Source organism: Ochotona princeps, chromosome 24 (genome assembly GCF_030435755.1).
Source record: "Ochotona princeps isolate mOchPri1 chromosome 24, mOchPri1.hap1, whole genome shotgun sequence".
NCBI lineage: Eukaryota > Metazoa > Chordata > Mammalia > Lagomorpha > Ochotonidae > Ochotona > Ochotona princeps.
The window spans coordinates 17,045,740-17,067,172 of record NC_080855.1 but is presented as its reverse complement, the minus strand read 5'-3'; the positions used below and the strand labels follow the sequence as shown (position 1 = coordinate 17,067,172).

The following is a 21,433-nucleotide window of genomic DNA, read 5'->3' as shown; positions in this document are numbered from 1 at the left end:
GAACACACATTTCCAATGAAATTCTTGAGGCTCCTGGTGCCAAAGTGATATCAGAATACACTTTATGATAAACACATAATGCTCTCCCCACAGCACGCAACTCCAATTTTTGTGGCAGTCACCTTTCTGTTGCCCTTCTGGTGAGCTCTTCTGGTCTCTGTGTGTGCATCCTTCACCATGGAGATGTGCCGGGGACACAATCAGGCCACACACCCTGCCCTGTGCCTTGCTCCTCCCCTGTGCACCCTGTCAGGCTCCTGTGAGTTGATGAGTGTAGCCATGGTTCACTTGTGGGCCCTGCCCTCCTTCTGGGGCAATGTTAGACAGCAGGAGTTAGGAAGAGAGACCAGTTGAGTAACCACGTTGTATGTGACAGGGGACATCCCCACCCCTGAGCTGACATCTGGCCGGTGCATGTCTGTGGCAGCTGGGAGGTCAGGCGGGTAGGCTGGACTGAAAACTTGGTCATACCTATGACAACCTTGCTACTCAGTTGATCTCTGCTCTTCACCAAGCCACAGAAGGCTGGGACCTCACTCAAGCCACCTCTCAGGCACTCACCTGTGTGGATGCCCTGGGATTGGGAGGAAAAGACAAATTCCAAACAAGGGGTCTGTGCCAAAGGATCCCTTTAAACCCATGCAGGCTATGGTGTTTCCAGATGTACTTGAGGAGGGGATTTTGTCCCCTGGGGATCCTGGGACATGGTTCTGGGACCATCTCGTGCTGCTTGGAGAATACAACCAGCACCGTGTTCTGCTTGGCAGATTCCAGGGGCTAGAAGCACAGCAGGTGGCGCTTGGTAGGTAGGTTCTGGCACACCTGGTTTCTGAAGGCCATACCTACCTAGGCATGCGAGTTCCTCTCCACCCCTGTGACTTCCTCTTGTCTTTTTGCAGTGAGATGCAAAATGGAGGAGGAGGAGGAGGAGGAAGCAGAACCTGCAGCCATGAAGCCACAACCTTAGCCTCCACAGGAATCTTTTCCCAGCCGAAGACAGACTCCGTACACTGGGTCCTCCACAGCGCTTCCTGCCATGGCGAGACTCAGTTCAGGAACAAACAGAATCCTGTCCACCCAAGGCAGGATCTCAGATATGTGTTGGTGCAAACTGTTTCTAAAAGAAAGGAGCCAGCTTTCTGAGTTATCCCTACATTTTGGGGGGTTGTTGTTGTTCATTCAGATATTTTTTTCCCAGTCCCCAGAGATGCCCATGTGTTCATGTTCCCAGGGGTCCCAATTTTGGTTGCTTTTGCAAAGATCCCTACGTTAAGTCCCTAACCTCCAAATTCAGTTTTACCTTTGTGCTGTTTTTGATTGAAAAAGAAAAGACATCATTGATTATGATAATTTTTGGCAGAGATGGGTCCCTAAGTTTTCCTATAAGCCCAACAGGCTGGGTTATCTGAACCCCAAACAACTCAAACAGCAGATTTTTGTTGTCTGGGCCCTCAAGACTTACAGGAAAGTTGCTTCTGTGGCAGACAAATTAACGTACCACCCTCCCTTGTCCGTGGCTGCCTGCTAGCCAGCGTTCTCCCTTTCACAATTTTACGGATGCCACTAACAGCCCCGGCTGCGCACACCGGTTCGTTGCCACACACGACTACATGACATTAAGTAAATAGTAAAGCCTTTATTTTCATGTTAAGAGCAGCATCTGGAAAATAAAACCTATCTGCCCATGCTTTAGAACTCTTCAAATCTGCAACATTTACATACAGTCATGTAGAGTACAGGTGGATTGTCTTGACATCGAATAAGATTTTTCATGTTGGAGAAGTAGGCCAGTCAGCCGGGGGAAGATTTATAAAACACACGTTAATACATTTAATAAATATATATTATCTATCCAAAAAACCTGAGCCTTAGCTCTTTCTCAATTAATAAAAAACACCTGCCAAAAGCGCGCCCAGAAGCTGGTAGGTTCATTGCATCACTGGATTATAAAAGCCACCATCGCTCCCTGTTCTGCTTGGGGTGCAGCGTGAAGGTTCAACACAGCCTTAGCCAACCAAGCTGCACTTCAGGCTTGCAGCGGGCAACTGTGCTACCAAAGCAAAACAAAAACAAAAACCCAAAAAGCACTGCACGTGCCCAGCTCCCAGCCTCTCCAGGCTCCTGGAGCCACTGCCAACTTCCCAGTTTATAAGCTTTTCGGTGCTGGTTCCCCCCATTCCTCGCCCTCCCTCTCCAGCAGACAGAGATCAAGGCTAGATGGATGAACAAGTTCTCTAGGAGAAGCAGGTTAACAGCAGTGGCTGATGAAGTCCCAAAGCGATTCTAATATTCAGACACGAAAAGATTTGTGGTTACAACAAGCGGTTCTGATCACAGAAGCGCTTCTCCTGGGGGCTTTTCTCCCCCGTCACACCAGAGGTGCCTTTGAACTTTGTACGTAGACCTTGCTCCACATGGAGGGGATGGAGGTGGGGGACTGCAGGGTAGCCACAGTCCCGGGGCACAGCTGTTCCTGGTGGGCTTGGGGTGAAGTCCTTGGACAAACAGCCTGCTTCCCCCTTTGTCCCTCCTGCCTTTGCCTGCCTGCCCCAGTACCTCTCCCCAACTATGCCGAAGGCATTCAGCCTGTTCTTGACCTTGACACCAAAATAAAACAAAACCCCAAAGTGCAATAACCTACCAGATTTTTTTTTAAGTGTCTCCTTATGCAGGGAGCTTGTCAGTCCTCCATGGTGGTTGTTTCTATGGGGCGGAGGTGGGGTGGTGGTAGGGAGAGGAGATTGTCTCCCCTCCTACCATTTATGCTCTTCGCACCTTCAGCACGTGGACAACACAGAACTTAGAGAGTTAACAACCGGGTGAACTGCTCCCTTCTGCAGGAGTGGGGAGGGCGGGGGCTCCTGCACACCAAGTCACTCCAAAGGACTCCAGAGCGCGGGGGTGGGCAGTCACGTCCTGGCATGAGAAGGCGCAAGGCTGTCGTCTCTTACCAGACTGGACCCAGGCAGGGCAGAGCGCCCGGGGTCTGTCTGCATGCACCCGCCCCACCCTCTCTCCCCTCCCGTCCAGGATGACCCCCAGATCGGTAGCCTGGAGTAGAGGGTGGGACATAAATTGTCTAGAAAGCAAGCGCACGCTCTGGGTGAGGTGGTGGTCTGGTGCCCTTCATGGTGGGAAACAAAAGGGAGGGTCCCCCTGGGGTGGCCTGTCTGGTCGTGTTGCCCCCACCCCCAGTGTTCTCTACAGATAGGAGTACAGTGGGTGGCGGGGTGGAGGGAAACAGTAAAGATGGGGGCTGAGAAAAATCAGGTGTATTAAGTCATGCCCAGCTTGGATGGCTGGGTTCATACCTCCTCCACTGGCACTCCCCTTTCTCAGTGTCTTGAAGGGTTAAAGGTTTACTTAGGGAAAGCAACACAGCCACCATCAGGCCTATGCCAAAGAACCCACCCCCACCACTACCTTCCGTGTCTTCTGCAGGCGATTATGCTGGCCAAACAGTGCCAAGAACACGGTGTTAAGGGGGTAGAGGTGAGGGGCTCTGAACAGCTGAGATGTGGGCGAGGCCAAGGAGCAAAGGAATGACTTGCTGAGGATGGATGAAAACCAAGGCAGAAACAATGGACTTGGTAGAAAACCAGGGCAGAAATGTATGTTCCCTTCCTCATCGCCTCCTCCAGAAGCAAGCTCTCATCTCTCCCACTCCACCTGCCAGCTCTCCCAAGGTCAACAGAGAAGACCCGAGAAGTCAGTGCCACCGTAGAGGGCAAGCCCTGGGAGGCTCCAAGGTGTGATGTAATTCAAATGACATCATCCCGCTGCTCCCCACCCAACTTTCTAGCCTGCTCCCTGGATGGGGCTTCGGGCTGGTGGCATCCCACCTGAACATGAACATGGCAATGAAGTTGGGTCTAGGCTTGGAGGCCAAGTCCGTAAATGCAGAAGAGGGAGCCGGGGAGAAGAAGAGCTCTCACTATTCCACTGCAGAGCAGATCTTTCTGGCTCTGCAAGGGAAGGAGGCAGGGCCTGCTGTCTGGCCACAGGTGCCAAGGCGGGAGGCCCATAGAAGATGTGGTACAGTTGGTCACTGCTTTTACAAGATGGTCATTTCCATACCCTGGACCCCTGCACCAACCGTACTGACTCTAAAGCTCACTCCACAACTCGGTGGCCTGGGAGTCACAACCTCAGCCTCTATCACCTTCCCAGCCCATCTGTGACATTCGGAGACCACCAGGGACCTGGTGGAACAGGCCCTATGTCTTAATCCTCTATGCGAGAGTCATCTCTAAGAGGCCACTGGGCATTGGGTGGGTGTCCATCCACACATGCTGGGGAAGAGCACTGGGGTAGGAGTCGAGACCCCCTACTCCTCATCCCAATATGCCACCAACACCAGCCTGGCCCACCAGTTATGCATGTGGTACTATTCTAGCTCCCCTAGGGATGATATTGTCTTCCCAGCCACATTTTCAAGGGAGCCTAATACTATTTGCAATTAGCTTTGCTTTAGTTGGCGGGGGGATTGAGGTTGGTTTGGTAGACTGTGTGTGTGTGTGTGTCACAGGCAGCAAGGGCAGTCGGTGTTAGCTTTTCAGTTCATCAAAGTTCACATTTACACGAACTCCCCTTGGCTAGGATTTCTCAATCTCCCGGCTGTGAGGTGGCCTGGCTCGGCTACGGTGACTGTTTCTCTCCCTCAAGAAAAGACACAGCCAGGGGAGTAACACGGGTCAGAGAGATGCTTTTTCTCTGGAACTTAAAAAGTCTTTCACCAGTGGTGTCTTCCAGTGTGAGATGGCGGAGCGGTGGGGATCTGGAATAACATAAGGACAACACGCTCAGAGCTCTGGGCTCGTCAGGGGTGACATCAGACGCGCACCAGACCACACAGCACTACCTGTCACCTAGATAGGTTAGTTCTTCCTGGAGCCACCTCTGTACTGGGCTGCCCCACTTCCTTGGGGAGCCACTGTCTTGCCCTGTCATCAGCCACCCCAAGGGAAGGTGCCATTTGCTCACCCGGGACCTCAGTCATTTGCTAAGCTGTTTAGTATCTTCACACACACTGACCTGGAAGGGCCCGGGGGGAGGGGGAAGCTCTGAGGGACCAATGGGGCCCTTTCCCACTGCACTGACTGTAACACACACAAGCCCAGTGACTGGGAGTCAAGCTTTCTACCAGACAGCCCAAAAGCCCAGCAGATGCAAGTCTGTGCTTGTACTTGTCTTTGAACCTATTCTGAAACCCTGCAAACCAAGCATAGTATCCCATGAGAGAACCAGCAAAACTCAAGTTCTCCTAAACAGCAGGGGCCTGCTGGACCTTACATGAGAGATGGGGTGGGGAAGGGGCGATGGAAACCCCAATGAAACAAAAATCTCAGGTTGACATATGGACTGGGCATATAGCATCAAAGATGGAGACCCAATTTACTCCTGTAAACTGGCTCCTGCGTTGTTTGTGAAAGAAGCATGTAGCCATGATGGGAAAGCCAATGTGGGAATGAGCACATCTCTCGATTGCCAGAGAAGCACAATGATACAATTCCATGGAAGCAAAAAGAAAGTAGGAAAAAAAAAAAAGACAATCGTGCTGGTGTTCTGTTTGGCGTCAGATAGTGAATTGGCATTTGAGTTTGATGGGCAGAAATGGCCATTGCTTTCATTTCATTTGGGAAGTCCTGAGCCCCAAATGGGCCACAGAGACAAAAGCCCTGGGGTAACGGGAATTGAAGGAGGTCAGGTGTCCTCTATGTCACCTCCCAAAGAGATAGAGGGCTCAGAGCTGGATCACAAAAGCGACAGAAGTCACTGGGTAGACCCACGGATGGACGGATGCACAGACAACTAACTACGTGCAGCTGGGTAGTGGAGACACTGCATGCGTCCTGGTGTAGCTGTCCCCTGCAGCCTGCCCGACCCAGATGGGTACTCACAGTGCCCCCGTTGAGGACCACGGCCATCTCGGTCGGCTGGTACACGTTGCTTCTAAATGGAGCGCTGGGTCTGTGCCCCAAGCCTGCGCCATGTTTCTTGCCCATGCTGCCGCCACTGCCGCCACCACTGCTACCCTCTCCGCCAGCGTGCTTCTTGCCTATGCTGCTGCTGCCGCTGCTGGTCTTCCTCCCCAAGCTGCCACTGCGTTTCTTCCCTATGCTGCCACTGTGCTTTTTCCCCAAGCTGCCATTGGAAAATCTTGCTGACCGGCGAGCTGTGGGAGGGACGAAGAAAGGGGTTGGCAAGAAGATAGCACCAAAAAGAAACAAACATAAAAAAACAACAAATCTCTCAATTTTGTTTACTTCCTTCAACCTACAACATGCTCATACCCTCTTCCCCACCTTGGCCAGATTCAAAGCACAAGTCACAAAGGGACCTTTGTTCTCCAGGGTCTCGGTGGTGAAGGTGCCCCCTCCTTGTTGCCCAAGGCCATGGGTGTTACGTGTCTTGGATGGAGGCCCACCTCACCACACAGTGCCATCCACGTGTATTCAATGACATGGATTTCAAACCCTGTACATGCTCAGAGGTGGGAACCTCGCGACTGTACATCCAGTTAGCACTGCTTGAGTGTCTTTGTGAGAAAGTGACCTGGCCGGGCCCAGCGGCGTAGCCTAGCGGCTAAAGTCCTCGCCTTGAAAGCCCCGGGATCCCATATGGGCGCTGGTTCTAATCCCGGCAGCTCCACTTCCCATCCAGCTCCCTGCTTGTGGCCTGGGAAAGCAGTTGAGGACGACCCAAGGCTTTGGGACCCTGAACCCGCGTGGGAGACCCGGAGGAGGTTCCTGGTCCTGGCATCGGACTGGCGCGTACCGGCCCATTGCGGCTCACTTGGGGAGTGAAACATCGGATGGAAGATCTTCCTCTCTGTCTCTCCTCCTCTCTGTATATCCGGCTTTCCAATAATAATAAAATCTTTAAAAAAAAAAAAAAAAAGAAAGTGACCTGGCCACCATGGAGGATCATTTCTGAGTAGGGACAAAACAGCGAAGTGCAATAGCAATTTAACCCTTGAAACTTGAGTAGGTCTCTTCCTTACCGGACTTAAGGGACAGTGACATAGCAGGAAGTGCGCATGTGCGCACAGGCACGTGTGTACACACAGACACACAGAGCTACTGCTTCACTGTCCCAAATGCCAAGATCCTGGCCAGGGCTGGGCCAGGCTGAAGCTAGCAACTCCACTGGGGTCTCCCAGGCAGGTGGCAGGAACTCAAGGACTTGGCCCATCCTCTGTCTCTGCACGCATGAGTGGGAAGCTCAGAAGCAGAGGTGGGGTGGGGCTCAATCCCCATCACTCTGCTAGGGGATGTGGGGGTTTGAAGCAGTGGCTTCACCCACTGCACCACAAAGCTTACATCTTGCTACACTTTTAAGAGGTTTGAAAGAAGAATCAGATGAACCTAGACGGGCACAGGGGAAAGGTAACTGCCTACTGCCTAGCGGAAGAGGCCCATCTGCAAAGCTACTTATTATAGCACTCCAGGTATAGGACATTCTGCAAAAGGCAGAGTGATAGAGACAGCGTAACATTAGCCAGCATTCACCTGCGGCAGAGGGGGAGGCAAGGTGGAAAAGTAGAATACAGGGCGTTTGTAGGGCAGTAAAATTTTTCCGAATGACATAACAGATACATGTCCCAAAGCATTTGTCAAAACCCACAGGGCTGTGCGGTACAGGGAGGACTAATTAAGATAGGACGTCAGCGAATTCTGTGTGCAGTAGCTGCAGCCAACACACAACTAACATAAGCATTGAGCAGGAAGGCACTGGCAAAACTGCCTGCACTTTCTGCCCAATCTCTTAATGTAAAACTGCCCTGATAGCATCTGTGGAGGGTGGGGACCATGGCGTAGCAGGTGGAGCCACCCCTAGGGACTCTCTGGTTTGAATCCTGGACACTTTGTTTTCACCCAACTTCCTGTGAAGCTGTGCAGCGGGCGTTGGCTTGGGGATTCAGACTTGCGTGGATGGAGTGAGTGCCAGGCTCTGGCCTAGCTCAACCCTAGGTGCTGAGGCCATGTGAGGCAGTGAACCAGTGGGTGGAAGAGCTGTCTCTCCTATCACTCTGCCCTTCAAATAAATCAACCTTAAAAACCCCAAACACAAGTCTTCGTGCATGGCATTGGTACTACATTCCTTCTCATGGAATTACTAAGAAAAGGCCTCGCCTTCAGGTCCCGCTAGGCACCTGACTGCCTCTAAGAGTTTGCTTGCTTATTTCATTTTGTTTTGTTTCACAGATTGCTTGGGATAGGGCCCAACTTATCTTAGCACTAGAATCAACCTTCACAAAGTGACATTCCATGTTAAGCATATGTTATACATATGCATTCATTGCATGTTCATGCTTTATTTCTCACTTGGCATGGGGCACAGAGAAGTTCAGCCGTTTGTCCAAGGTTGCACAGCTAGTAAGAGGCAGAACCAGTGCAGGGACCTGGCAGAGAACTCGTTCTTGGCCACTGCATCGTATTGGCTCTGCATACTGGTTTTTAGACCATCACACTTGTCACTTAGAGCAACTTGAATTTCAGTGACCCTGGTGCTGCCCGAAGCCGGCAGGTTGGGGAACGTGTGTCCCAGCACAACAGTGTGCAGACTCCTCCTGCTACAGCACCTGCAAGACTCTGATCTCACTGCGCACAGCAGAGCAAAGGGACTCATGAGGGCATTGCTTGGAGGTAGTCCCTGCCCTCCTGTTCTTAGTTCCTGGCCTACACTTGCCCTAGTAGAGACAGCCATACCAGACACGCTCCCCTCCAAGAACCAGAGGTTTGACACCACAGCCCAAAAGTGGAGGGCCCGGGACAAGGGCCCTTCTCTCTCTGCAGGTGTTACATGGGGGGGTCTCCCTTGAGTGCAGGCTGAAGTGCCTTTTCCCTGGCCTCTGAGGTGGGTGTGTGACATAGGTCCAGTCAATCAGGGTATCCCAACTCCCTGGATTGGTCTAGGGCAGGACAGTCAGATCCAATCACAGTGAACTCTGGTTATTTTGGCTCCAGCATCTTGGGAGATGTTCTAATTTTCCGTGGAGTTTCTCCTGGTAGGCTGGAGCCGTGAGATGCCTGGATGCAAACAAGAACTCCAAGATGAAGACAGACCCAGTCACATCACCCCTGCAGTCTCCTGCATGGAACTGTGCCTGAAGCCTGATTCTCAGCACACTTTTAATTTATTTTTTGTATGCGTTAGCCTATGACTACCACTTACAACTCACTTCAAGAAGCCAGAAGATTGACACTTTATCCAGATCTAAAGACCAACGGGACATGTCCACTGCAGGTGACAAGCCAGCTTGGGGCCTCCCAGCAGCAAGCAGAGGGTCTGTGGCCACAGCCCTTGGCTCTAAGATAATCTCAGGCCCCAAGCCCTTGAGAGAAGACAGGACACCTTTCTTAAACATTGCCATCTGCCCCATTAACGCTCTCTAATACGTAGGTGCTGGTTCCCTCCTATGTCTGTCTTTTGCCACATCCTCACACCTGTAGTGCACATTATTAATTGGCAGTAGGTTGCAGAGGTTGTGGGTACCTGGGGTTAGGAAATAAGCAGGTTGAGGCTGCTGGGGCCTGGCAGAGCCACACAGCAGCTTGGAGAGGGCCCTTCTCAACTTTCCAAGGAACAGAACCCCAAAAGCTGGCAAGTAGCAGAAAAGGCAAGTCAAACAGGTCCCACCAAGCCCTGGGCATAGGCTGCCCTCGGAGGCCTGAGGCTCAGGGACCTGCTTCCTGAAATACCCACTGGCCGAGGTCAGCGCCAACCAGAGAAGGCAACGGCTGTTCCTGTAGAGGCCAGGGAGTGTGCCCACATGGCCCCAAGCCAGCAAAGCAGCACTGCTGGAACACAGGCTTTCCTCGCCACCAACCTGCACTCAGCCTCTCTGTGCGAGCTTGGTCATGGTTCTACCCTGTTTGGTGCCATGGGAATTTTGGCAGATGCCTGGGGAGATCTGTAAGAGGGCTGTTATGAAAAACCAAATGAAAACAAACAGAAAAACCCACCCCAAAACAAAATAAAAAAGTCTTATGGGGATGACGCAGAGGTGCCTCAGGGTGAAGATGTAGTCTGCAATGCTGGCATCCCTTATGGCCACAGGTTTGAGTCCTGGCTGCTCCACTTCCAATCCAGCTTTCTAATCATGCACCTAGGAAAGCCGCGGATGGTCCAACAGCCTGGGCCCCCGCCACCCACGGGAGAGACCCAGGCAGCTGCAGGCTCTTGGCTTGAGGCTGGCCCAGCCCTGGCCACTGTGGACATTTGGAGAATGAATAAGCAGCTGAAAAATCTCTCTCTCCATCTTTGTAACTCTGTTTTTCAAACCTTAAAAACAGCAGTCTGTCAACATCCGAGGTGGCTGAAGAGGTACAGAGGTTGGGTTTTCCTGCAGGTATCCATTCGGGGACAGGAAATTAGATGGCCTTTTCGGGGTTCCTCCCGGGAGGATATAGTTAAAGTGCATACCCTCAAACCCACATCTAGAAATTCTTTCACAAGGACTTCAAGGCACAAAGATGCAGCATTGTTTACAGTGGGAAGCCAGATGCAAGTGGAATATTCACCAGTGACAGAGAAACACACACAGCTCATCACACGGTAACTGACACAGGTAGGGCCTCGCTGTGGGGCCCCAGCACATGGGGTGAGGCAAGCTCATGGCACCTCGCCTTCAGAGCGGCAGTTGCACCTGTTATGTCTTTGGATCACCTGGGGGGCCTTACAAAACTATCCAATACCAAACTTGGCTGTGTTCAGCCAGAATGAGGTGGAGCATTTTTCTTAAGCAGCCCAGGTAAATCCAACATGCGGCCAGGTTAAAAATGGTTTTGTGGCTGGCCTTGCACTGCCACCCGCAATGCTGGCATCCTGTTCTGGCTGCTCCACTTCTGCTCTAGCTCCCTGTTCATACATCCAGGAAAGCAGTAGAAAATGGCCTAAGTACTTGGGCCCCTGACCACCCCCACATGAGAGACCCGAATGAAATTTCAGAGGAATGGCTCAGTTCCGGCTGTTGTGGATATTTGGGGAGTGAGCCAAATTGATGGAAGATCAATTTCTTTGTCTTCTGCTTCCTTCTGCTTCCAAATAACTAAACTTTCGGAAAAAGTGGCTCTGCCATCTTGCCATGTGAGAAGTGCTTGAGACACGGGGTGTGTGCACGCGCCGAGGCCTGGCGGGAGGGGCCAGTCCTCTATAGGCAGTGGGACTTGCAGTGACTTTTGCATTCTCGCTGGCTGGAGTTGCATGGTTCCTTGCAGACTACAGATGTGCATTGTGGCCATGTCCCTCAGACAGCAGTGACATTGTTTCATTTTGTTTTGAAGAAGGAAAGAGGAGGATAAAAAGATCACTCTGGACTGGAGTATCTGGATACTAAACAGATGTGGGGGCCCGGCAGCGTGGCCTAGCGGCTAAAGTCCTCGCCTTGAAAGCCCCGGGATCCCATATGGGCACCGGTTCTAATCCCGGCAGCTCCACTTCCCATCCAGCTCCCTGCTTGTGGCCTGGGAAAGTAGTTGAGGACGGCCCAATGCATTGGGACCCTGCACCCGCGTGGGAGACCCGGAAGAGGTTCCTGGTCCCGGCTTCGGATCGGTGCGCACCGGCCCGTTGCGGCTCACTTGGGGAGTGAATCATCGGACGGAAGATCTTTCTCTCTGTCTCTCCTCCTCTGTGTATATCTGGCTGTAATAAAATAAATAAATCTTTAAAAAAAAACAACAAATGTGGGGTGAGGTTGGCAGACCCTGGGCTCACCGTGACACCGTTCCTACCAAATGAGACCCATGTGGGCCTGAAATACTGACTGCATTTCTGCTAGACAGGTGTAAGGAGATTCAGGAAACCAGCTTTCCCCTTTCCTGCTTTCCTGGCGTGAGCTTGAACGTGTTGCCTGCAGGGTGTCTCTGGGACTCAGTGTTCTATTCTGTGAAATGGGCGACTGATAACACCCCTCCTTCTGAATGTAGTTGTTTGGACAGGCCACTGAGGTTGGGGACACTACTGTGGGCTAGGATAAAAGCAATTCATAGCAAAGGTCAAGGGTGTGGGCTCTGCAGCAAGCCTGCTGGGGTTCAGATCCTACCTCTGCAAGGTAGTGCAAGTCATTCAGCCTCAGTTTCCCATCTGTAACCCCTGACCTCATGGGATTTTTTTAAAAAGTATTTTTCATTCATTTCAAAGTTAGCCAGAGAGAGAGAGGGAGAAACTTTGAGTTAACTGTTTCATTCTCCAAATGGCTACAACCACCAGGGCTGGGCCAGGACCAAGCCGGGAGCCCAGAATTCACTCCAGGCTTCCCCTGTGGGTCAGCACGGATCCAAGTATTTGAGCTGTCACTGCTACCTCCCTAGCAGGAAGCTGGATCAAAAGTGGAGTCTGGCCTTTAACCAGACACTCTCTTACAGGATGCAGGTATCCAAGGGAGCACCTGAACTGCTGTGCCAAATGCCCATCCTGTCACAGGGCTGTCATAGTATCAGCGCTCACCCCAACAAGGTGTAGGGTGCCCCAGTGCTGAGCAAGGCCAGTGTTATAGCAGGCACCTAGGAGAGAGTCCTGGAAGAAGTACCCATGTGAAACGGACCACCTCCTGGCTATATATCCCCTGGAAAGCCACTGAAGTTGCTGGAGCCTCCATGTACTCATCTATCAAATGGGTGGTGGCGAGGACCAAGGAGGCGATGCAGGTTGAAGAACTAGAATAGAGTACTCCACAGATGATGGCTACACCAGGAAACAGTTCTTAGTCTTACTATTACTGTTACTGCTGTTGTAAGCTCTCATGCATCTTTGGGTCACTGAGAAACGGTGAAGGGATTACATTGAGTGCTGGGAACCTGGCCAATTCTCTGCAAGCAATGATCCTAGAAGGGACTTGGCCAGGAGAGGCGTGGGTGCCATTGTGACCTCACCTCTGGATCCTGCTGCGCCCCAGGAACAGGGCCGGTGGCCTCATGTTTACCCACAGTGCCTTGCACATCTGGGTTTCTACCCCGGAACACAATGGGCCCCTCTCAGCCCATTCACACTAGAGCTATAAGAAATGACAAACGAGAGTTTGTAGGGCACAGATGTCCCAGCCTCAGGTCCTCTCCAGGACTGTTGTGAGGTTTGGAGGGATTCCCAGTAGCCAGCCCCAGTTGCCTATGGTGGTAATGAGCTCACGAATGCACCTGTTTAGGAGTCTCTTTCCTCCCATACTGCCCCTCTGCAGGGCCACTAGGTCAGCACCTGCACCCCAGCCCTGTCTCCGAGCTGGCTTTCTGTGGGACTTCAGGAAGACATGCACTCCTCGCAGCCAGGAGTGTGGGACTCACTGGGTTGCCTCTCCCAAGAGCCCTGACTCTGTTCCATGCAGGCAAAAGCTGATGCCCAAATAGGAAATGCACCCGACTCAAAGTTGCACATTTAGGAAGTGGTAGGGGTGGAATTTCAAACCTAGATATGCCCACCTCACCCCTGAGCCCGAATTTCCACACACATGATGACATGGAGGGGAGGGGAAAGGACAGGAGTGAATGACTGCAAACTGCAGCACTCGCAGGGAGCCAGGGAACGAAGGCAGACGAGTTGGAGCTGGATTCGGAGGCGCTAGGGCGGTAGCATCTCAAGGGTGGCCATGGCTTGTTCGGGGACCTCTCCTGTTACACTCTGCAGCTCGGATCAGCTCCAGACCATTCTAGATCTCCAGATCTGGCTTTTCAGAAGAAGCCAGAAACCTGCATTTTCACAATCATCTGGTTGGCAACTGCTAAGGAACAAAGCTAAGTAACACCTATCTTGGGGTAGGTGTTGTGGTCAGCAGGTTAAAGCCCCCACCAACAGCACATTATCCCATCACGTCAGAGTGCAGGTTCAAGTCCTGGCTATGTTGCTTCCAACCTGTGCCTGGGAAGCAGCACCTGATGGCCCAAGTACTCAAGTCTCCTACCACCGATACGGGAGACCCGGAAGCAGTTCCTGGCCCCTGTCCTGTTTCTTGTGGCTATTTAGGAAATGAATCGTAGATAGAAGATCTCTCTTTTCATCTCCCTCTCTCCCCCTGTTACTCTGCCTTTCCAAAAAAATAAGCAAAAGCTTTAAAAGACAAAAATTCCACTTTTGCACAGGGGACTGTGTCTGTGTGTCCCAAGTGGCTGGGTGGTCACCTTTGGGATGAGGATCCCTCAGTTTGGAGAGACAAAGTTTCTTTGGGGTGCACAGCCCCAGCTGGGGGAAGCGGGTAACATCTGCTTTACCTGAGCTTTGCTCGTCCATGGAGAAGGCTTTGTTCTCCATATAGGTGCGTGGCAGGTGCATGTCATCGAATGCTGTCTGCCGCATCCTCGAGTGCGCCGTATCAAAATAGTTGGGTGGGTTTTCCTGCAGGGGTGGCAGGAGGGTGCAGTGGACCTCAGGGATGGCATGGAAGACGACGAAGATCCAGCCGCTGGCCACCAGCGTGATGGCCAAGGTCGGATCGTTCCACGCCTCTTCCTGGTGCAGCATGGTGTTGCCAAAGAGGTACATGGACATCCAAGCCACCCAGATGAGCATTGAGAGGAAGGAGGTGATGAGGAGGAAGGCCCCATTCAGCTTCCACCGGTGGAACTTGCCACACAGCGTGAAGAGGGACTGCCCCAGGGCGGCGGCCAGCAGCACCATGTCGTAAATGAGGGCCATGACGAAGTCCATGGGCTCGTACGCACAGGATGGCTTCGTGTCCCGCAGCACAGTCAGCACCAACCACTCGGTGGCGATGATGACCTGCACCATCATCAGGCACAGTGCCAGGCTCACCAGCTGCCACCCTGCCGGGCTCGAGCCCTGGCGCACCAGCCTCCGCACACGCCATGTCTGGCTGAGCAAGCAGGAGAAGCACAGCGCGAACAGCACGCCCCAGAGGAAGCGGCGCACGGAGCAGATGGTCTCGTCCATGCGGATGATGAAGGCGAAGGTCAGTCCGAAGAGGCCCAGGGTGCCCAGGAGGAAGAGAAACAGCAGGCAGGCCGGCTTCCTCTTCTCCTTGTCCCGTACGCATGGCAGCCGCACCATCAGGATGAACACCAGGAGCAGCGTGATCAGGGCACCCGCCCCGGCCACTGCCTCCACCACGATGCCCCAGACAGCATCCAGGTCACACAGGGACACATACTGAGGGAGGAGGTCCAGCCCGCAACCCCGGGACGTGCTGGCGTTTTCCGAGGCCACAGAGGTGACCATCAGGAGCAGGAGGCAGGCGAGCACCTGGTGGGTCCTCATCTTTTTCCTGACGCCAGGAACGTGCTAGGAAAGTCAAAGAGAAGATGGGTTCAGGGTAGGTTCTTTATCAGGACCCACCTCTCAGACCCAACTGCAGCATGGTGCCCCTGGCTAGAGGACTTTGGTTCTCGCTTGGCTGAGAGCAGCGAACAGCCTCAAGTCACCGCCAGCAGCTGGGCAAGGCTAGCGGGACAGAATCGGCTTCCTCGTACCTCCTCTGGAATTCTCCAAACTCGAGGTTCCCACCCGTCTGACCTCTCCAAAAGGCAGGGAATAAAGCAGACAGAGGCTTGAAAGGTAGTCACAGCCAGGCCACTGTGGGAAGAGCAACAAGGTATGCCCCTCCTTGGGCTCAAAATGCTCAGAGTGCTCAGGGACTGTGCACACACACCAGGCCAGGATCTGGGCATGACTAACCCTCACAATGGCCTCTCAGGCACTTCATTGTGACCTCCAGTTCACAGATGATACAACAGGTGTCCTAGAGACAACGACAATTGCCAAAGACCCACAACCCTGGTCCCAGCAGCAGCTTCTTGGAAAGCCTCCTAGTGTCTCACAACATCACAATATGTGGGTGTTGCACACAAGGAGGACATTTTGGTCCACAAAGGCCAGTGTGTGCAAGGGTGATCCCCTAGTAAGGCTGGGCAGGCACGCCCCACTTCTTCATCCCTGGGGACTCTTGGCTGCTAAGACACCCCCACTGCCCCTCCAGACTGGCCCAGCTCAACAGGCAGCAGAGATCTCGGCCAAGGTCACACCCAACTCCTCCCGCCTGAGCCTCCTGTTAACGTTTGTTAGCTGTTAAGCCTGTCTCTCTTCTCCCCGTTTCCCTGGTTTTTCTCTTTCCCTCTCCTCCTCCCTTTCCTGGCTTCTGCCATTGTAAGATGTGCCTAGTAAGGAGGGAGGCATCTCTGTTGTTCATGGGTGGGCCAGACCATGCTGTGTTGTGGGGGCTTTTCCACAACCCCTGAAGAGTGGAGGGTGAATCTGCCCAATGAAAACCATGGGAAGACACCAGCACAGAGCCAGCAGCACAGGCGCGACAGTCTCATTCATCCGGAATGCCCCCTGTGGCACCTGCTATTGCCGTCTTCCCAGAAGTCTACTCTTGAGGCTTGCCTCTGGGCACTCCAGCCTTGAGTTCCGCCCACGTGATGGGCTGTAGCCAGCCACCTTCCCTGGAGCCTTTCTAAGTAAATGCGGTATCGACCACCTCTCTCCTCTTTGCGGAGATCTTGCAAGCATCTCAGATCCAGCCTTGGCTGTGAGGCCATCGACAGGCATGAAGGATGGATGCTGTAGTGGGGGAGGGTGCCTGTGCCATGGGACCAGCGCCTTCGCCTGCAGGCTCGGGACAGATGGCACATGGCAGGGGATGCTCCCTCACCAGCAGCCCACTCCAGGAAATGTAACAGTGAGGCTGCGCCCCAGCCTGCAGTGCCTGCTATCCAAGGCCCCTGCCGCAGAGGTCAGCAGAGAGACCATTGCGGCCACTCATGCCTGTCCATATGCTATTTGTGGTGCATATAATCACTCAATTAACTCACCAAGTCCTTTTAATTGAGCCACTTCAGAGATCATCCAACAGGTTAAAATACCCAACTCTGAACATTTTAAACTTTCCCATTATCATGACCTATTTTCAATGAGGATATCCCAGAGTAACATCCTTCGGGAATCATTATCCTCAACAGAATGGCTTTGGAGGCTGGCACTGTGGTGTAGTGGGTAAAGCTTCGGGCCTGTGGTGCCATCATCCCATACATGTGCCTGTTCCATCCCATACATGTGCCTGCTCCAATTCCAATCCAGCTCTCTGCTAATGCGTCTGGAAAAGCAACGGAGGATGGCCCAAGTGTTTGGACCCCTGCTCCCCGCATAGGAGACCTGGATGGAGTTCCAGGCTCCTGGCTTCAGCCTAACTCATGATGGGTGTTCAGGGAGTGAACCAGCAGATGGAAGATTTCTTTATCTCTTTTGCTCTTTCAAATAAAAGCAACTAAACACACACACACACAAGGACATCAACTGCTAAAAATAAAGAGGACTGAATGTGTTGGAACAAAACGTCATTGTTCCCGGCTGGGGCAGAAGAACCCCCGGATGTCTTTTCAAATCCAGCAACCCTCAGCAAGAACCTCCACTACACAGCAGCCTTTCAAGGTCACCCCCAGAGCACCCCGTCTCATGCTGGGGAACACAGCAGGTGCTTCTGGGATCTTACGGCCCCACTCCAGCCAGCAAATCTTACCTAGAAGCCATTTCCCCCTGCTTGGGACAGGGGGATGGGGAGGACATCAGGCAATGCTGAGAGCTATTTGTGGTCATCCCAGCTGAGAAGGGGGTGTGACTTGGTCAGCACTGGCTGGCCTCTGCCGGCTCCCACTGGATTCTGAATGCACCCTCGGGGGGGGCGGCACCTTCCACTTGCTCTGAGACAGCTGCTGTTTTTGTTGACCAACATCTGGTTCTGCCATTTGTAGAAGAGCTGCTGATACTTTGGAGTGCCACTTGGAGCTCACTGACCCAGGCATCATTGGCCCACCCCCTGGCCACCGTCACTGGTTCATGGACAGACACGTGGCCTGAACCTGGACTTGTCGGCCTCAGATTTAGGTTTTCTGAGATGGAAACAGGTCTTTTCTGCTTGCTGGGAGAGGTAAGAGAGGAGAAACTGGAGGAGGATGTATCTGTCCCGAGTGGAAGCTAGCCTGCCTGAGTCGTGCCAACGTGAAGAAAACAGCCAAGTGAGGAGCCAGAGTTCCAATCCAGGGAATGGCTGGATTCATCTGTGCCTGAAGCTGGCAGTGAACCGCCAGTGAACCGCCCATCTGAAGTAGGATTTCCTTACTCACCAACAAAAAAGTTCTCATCTTCTTACTACCTTCTAGGAAGTCCTCCACCTTTGACACCAAAGCCTGTGCATGCTATGGAGACAGCCAGGAGCTGTAGCCAGGGTCCAGCTGTCTCAAGAGGAACATAATCTGGGGTTAGGGCTGTGGTGTAGTATGTTAAGCTTCCGTCTATGGTGCTGGCATCCCATATAGGCACTGGTTCCAATCCTGGCTGCTGCACTTCCCATCCAGCTCCCTGCTTGTGGCCTGGGAAAGCAGTGGAGGATGGCTCAAGTCCTTGGGAGACCCATGTGAAGATCTGGAAGAAGCTCCAGGCTTCGGATCAGCCCAGCTCTGATTGCCATTTGGGGAGTGAACCAGCAGAGGAGCTCTCCTTCTGTAGATCCGTCTTTCAAATAAAATACATCTTAAAAAAACCCACAGAGGATGATGATGCTTCTGATGGGGTCCCATGAGGTGCCAGCTACCCCTCTCCAGGGTAGTTGGGTTTGTCGTGCCAGGGTGTGGGTCCCCAAAGGATCCGGAACTGTCCCGCGGGGTTTTCCATCTCTGCTTCTATAACAGTGACAACTCATGATGCTGGGGTGCTCTTCCATCCTGCACTCCTCAGGACATACTGACGCCTTGCCATCCATGTAACAACCCCGTGAGATCTGCACCATGACCCTGGCAGATTTGTCCAAGGTCACACAGCCAGGGAGCGGTAAACCGCCTGGGCTCTCTCTCACAGGCCAGGTTCTAGAAGCTAGGCCTTCTGTTGGACTGTCCATCCATCAGACCAGCCCTGCCCCCGCCCCCCGTTCCACACCTTGGCTTAGTGCCTGTGTCCCACTTTTCATGATTCTATGTCATGGCGCCCACTCCTGGCCCCATGCCAACCCTGGGGAGCTCATGCACTCTGTTCTACACCAATTCCCTCGGTGCCTATAGGACACTCTACTATGTGAATACATTCATACAACAAAGTCTCCGACCCTCCCATCACACAGGAAGGGTGGCTGTTTCCAGTCTCAGCTGCAGAGGGGGAGACTGAAGCCTCAGAGGTTTTAGTTGGAGATGGATCTTTGGGCCAGCAAGGGCAGTACTGGCTGGGACCGTGTTGGAAATGTGAACACTGGCGGCGTGGGGGAGGGCACGGGAGGGAGGGGCAGGTTCAGACACCTGCTGCCACGAGTCCGGTGGGTGACGTCTGAGTGCAGAGGCTGGACTAAGGTAGCCCATACATCAAGGGATCCAGTGCTCACCTCCCTGGACCCCAGAGCCCACTAGCAGGTAAGCCCTCTTTTGCTCTTTTGTGGAATTAAGCCACCTGCTGCCTTCCACCCTAGAGAGCTGGCAACTGGCCAGAAGCCAGGGAGAGGAACAATACCAGATTGGATGTTTCCTGGCCTGGAGGTAGGGCTGGTGGGGGCAGGATGAAGATGGCAGCAGATCGGTGGGAGGTGGGAGGTGGGAGGTGGGAGGTGGGAGGTGGGAGGTGGGAGGTGGGAGGTGGGAGGTGGGGTGGGCAGCTCCTCCCAAGGAAGGGTGAAGAAGAAATGTGGAGAACACAAGGGCAGGTTCAACGCTGCCTCTCATCTTAATCCTGCCCTGGGCTGGCCAGGAGTCTAGCGGCGTGACTCAGTGGGGCCTCCCTAACACTATAGCACACCCTCACACCCTCCAAGTTGCAGGCAAGTGGGCATGCAGGTGGGTGGGCAGGAGGGCAGGTGGAGGATATCCTACAGAGACTGCGAAGCAAGCAAGCAAGCAGGCTTTCAGAGACCACACACGTGGCTCTGGGCCACCTGCCAGCACCCTCTGACCCTGGGCGGCTAACTTCATCTATTTTGCTCAGTCTTACCTGCAAATATGGTGATAATAATGTTTACCCTATGGGGTTGTAGTGGAGACTAAAATAATGCGAAATGGGCATAAGAGGAAAAGCTACCTCCTGTGACACCAGCCTCCCCTATGAGTGCAAGTTGGAGTCCTGGCTGCTGCACTTCTGATCCAGCTTCCTGCTAATGTACCTGGAGAAGCAGTGGAAGATGGTCCGAGTTCTTGACTCTCTGGCCCTGCAAGGGAGACCTGGACCCTGGCCATTAGGAGAGTGAAACAGAAGATGGATGATCTAATTTTCCTCCTGTGGCTCTGCATTTCAAAGAACAAATCTTTGAAGATAAAATAATCAGCATTTAGAGTTTGAGACAGCGTGCTTCACTTTATTTATTTATTTTTTCTTGAGGATTAATTTTTATTAGAAAGGCAATTTGCAGAGAGAAGAGAAAGAGCTCCCATCGGGCCCGGCGGCGTGGCCTAGCGGCTAAAGTCCTCGCCTTGAAAGCCCCGGGATCCCATATGGGCGCCGGTTCTAATCCCGGCAGCTCCACTTCCCTTCCAGCTCCCTGCTTGTGGCCTGGGAAAGCGGTTGAGGACGGCCCAAAGCTTTGGGACACTGCACCCGCGTGGGAGACCCGGAAGAGGTTCCAGGTTCCCGGCATCGGATCGGCGCGCACCGGCCCGTTGCGGCTCACTTGGGGAGTGAATCATCGGACGGAAGATCTTCCTCTCTGTCTCTCCTCCTCTGTGTATATCTGGCTGTAATAAAAATGAATAAATCTTTAAAAAAAAAAAAAAAAAAAAAAAAGAAAGAGCTCCCATCAGCTGGTTCACTCCCCAAATGGCTGCAATGGCCAGAGCCAATTGGAAGCCAGGAGCCTCTTCTGGGTCTCCCACATGGGTGTTGGGTCCTAAGGTTTTGGGTCATCCTCACTGCTTTCTCAGCCGGGGGGCTGGGTGGGATGGGACGTGGAGGAGCTGGGACACAAACTTGAGTCATCACACCAGCCCCCAAGGAGTGGGCACTTTTTTTTTTTTTTAAGAATCTGTTAAATGGATAAGGAATGGCAACTCTCCCTTGACCCAGAGGGTGAACTCTTCTTGTACAGGGTTACCCTGAGGATGGCAAGCAATCCCTGTCACGCTGCTGCCTTGATGGCAGAACCACCAGGGGTCGGGGGGAGGGCAGTCTGGATCCTGGACTAGTTTAAGCCCCTTATAATCCTGTTTCCCTACCTACCCACAGGAGGGAAACCACTTGGGGAAGATGTCACTCAGGAAAGACCTCAGCTGCCACCTGCCAGGCTCCAAGCACGTCCCCGCTTGGTTGCTCCCAGGTCAGGGACACCTGAACCCCACCCCACCTTGTTGGTAGTGAGGTGTCAGGGAGAGGAAGGGGCAGGGGCTGCTGTTGTGACTCAGAGGGCGAAGTCCCTGTTTGTAACACCAGCATCTCCTGTCCGAGCCAGGTGAGAGTCCTGGCTGCTCTGCTTGCCACCCAACTCCCTGGCAATGTGCCTGGGAACGCAGGAGAGCAGGGGCCT

General features: G+C 53.1%; 2 protein-coding genes across 3 annotated transcripts in view; one reads left to right on the top strand and one right to left on the bottom strand.

The window, feature by feature from the left end:
• IQCK (IQ motif containing K) overlaps positions 1 to 1,860 on the top strand; it is an 82,546-nt gene extending 80,686 nt beyond the window's left edge. Inside the window, exon 9 of the mRNA XM_036492970.2 lies at positions 900 to 1,860. Within this exon, the coding sequence (XP_036348863.2) occupies positions 900 to 967 (68 nt within the window). The 3' untranslated portion in view covers positions 968 to 1,860. The remainder of the gene's footprint in view (positions 1 to 899) is intronic.
• Positions 1,861 to 2,363: 503 nt separating this feature from the next.
• On the bottom strand, positions 2,364 to 15,629 carry GPRC5B (G protein-coupled receptor class C group 5 member B). 2 transcript variants are annotated; one of them, XM_058680528.1, is made up of 4 exons: positions 15,463 to 15,629; positions 14,205 to 15,231; positions 5,901 to 6,175; positions 2,364 to 2,916 (listed from the first exon to the last, which is right to left on the bottom strand). In XM_058680528.1, exons 2-4 carry the CDS (start codon positions 15,205 to 15,207, stop codon positions 2,809 to 2,811), a joined length of 1,386 nt encoding a protein of 461 aa, XP_058536511.1. In that variant the 5' UTR covers positions 15,208 to 15,231; positions 15,463 to 15,629; the 3' UTR covers positions 2,364 to 2,808. The 2 variants fall into 2 exon arrangements, with proteins under 2 accessions (XP_058536511.1, XP_058536512.1); XM_058680529.1 differs by lacking the exon at positions 15,463 to 15,629 and having other exon boundaries at positions 2,364 to 4,777; positions 14,205 to 15,358.
• Positions 15,630 to 21,433: the final 5,804 nt, after the last annotated feature.

What these genes read in the sequence shown, in the direction of transcription:
- GPRC5B (XM_058680528.1), bottom strand. Translation starts at nt 15,207, where the DNA reads ATGAGGACCCACCAGGTGCTCGCCTGCCTCCTGCTCCTGATGGTCACC. An exon ending in CATGGACGAGCAAAGCTCAG is followed by an intron (nt 6,176 to 14,204) that starts GTAAAGCAGATG and finishes TCCCTCCCACAG; the next exon opens with CTCGCCGGTCAGCAAGATTT. An exon ending in TGGTCCTCAACGGGGGCACT is followed by an intron (nt 2,917 to 5,900) that starts GTGAGTACCCAT and finishes TTCTCATGCCAG; the next exon opens with GACGTGACTGCCCACCCCCG.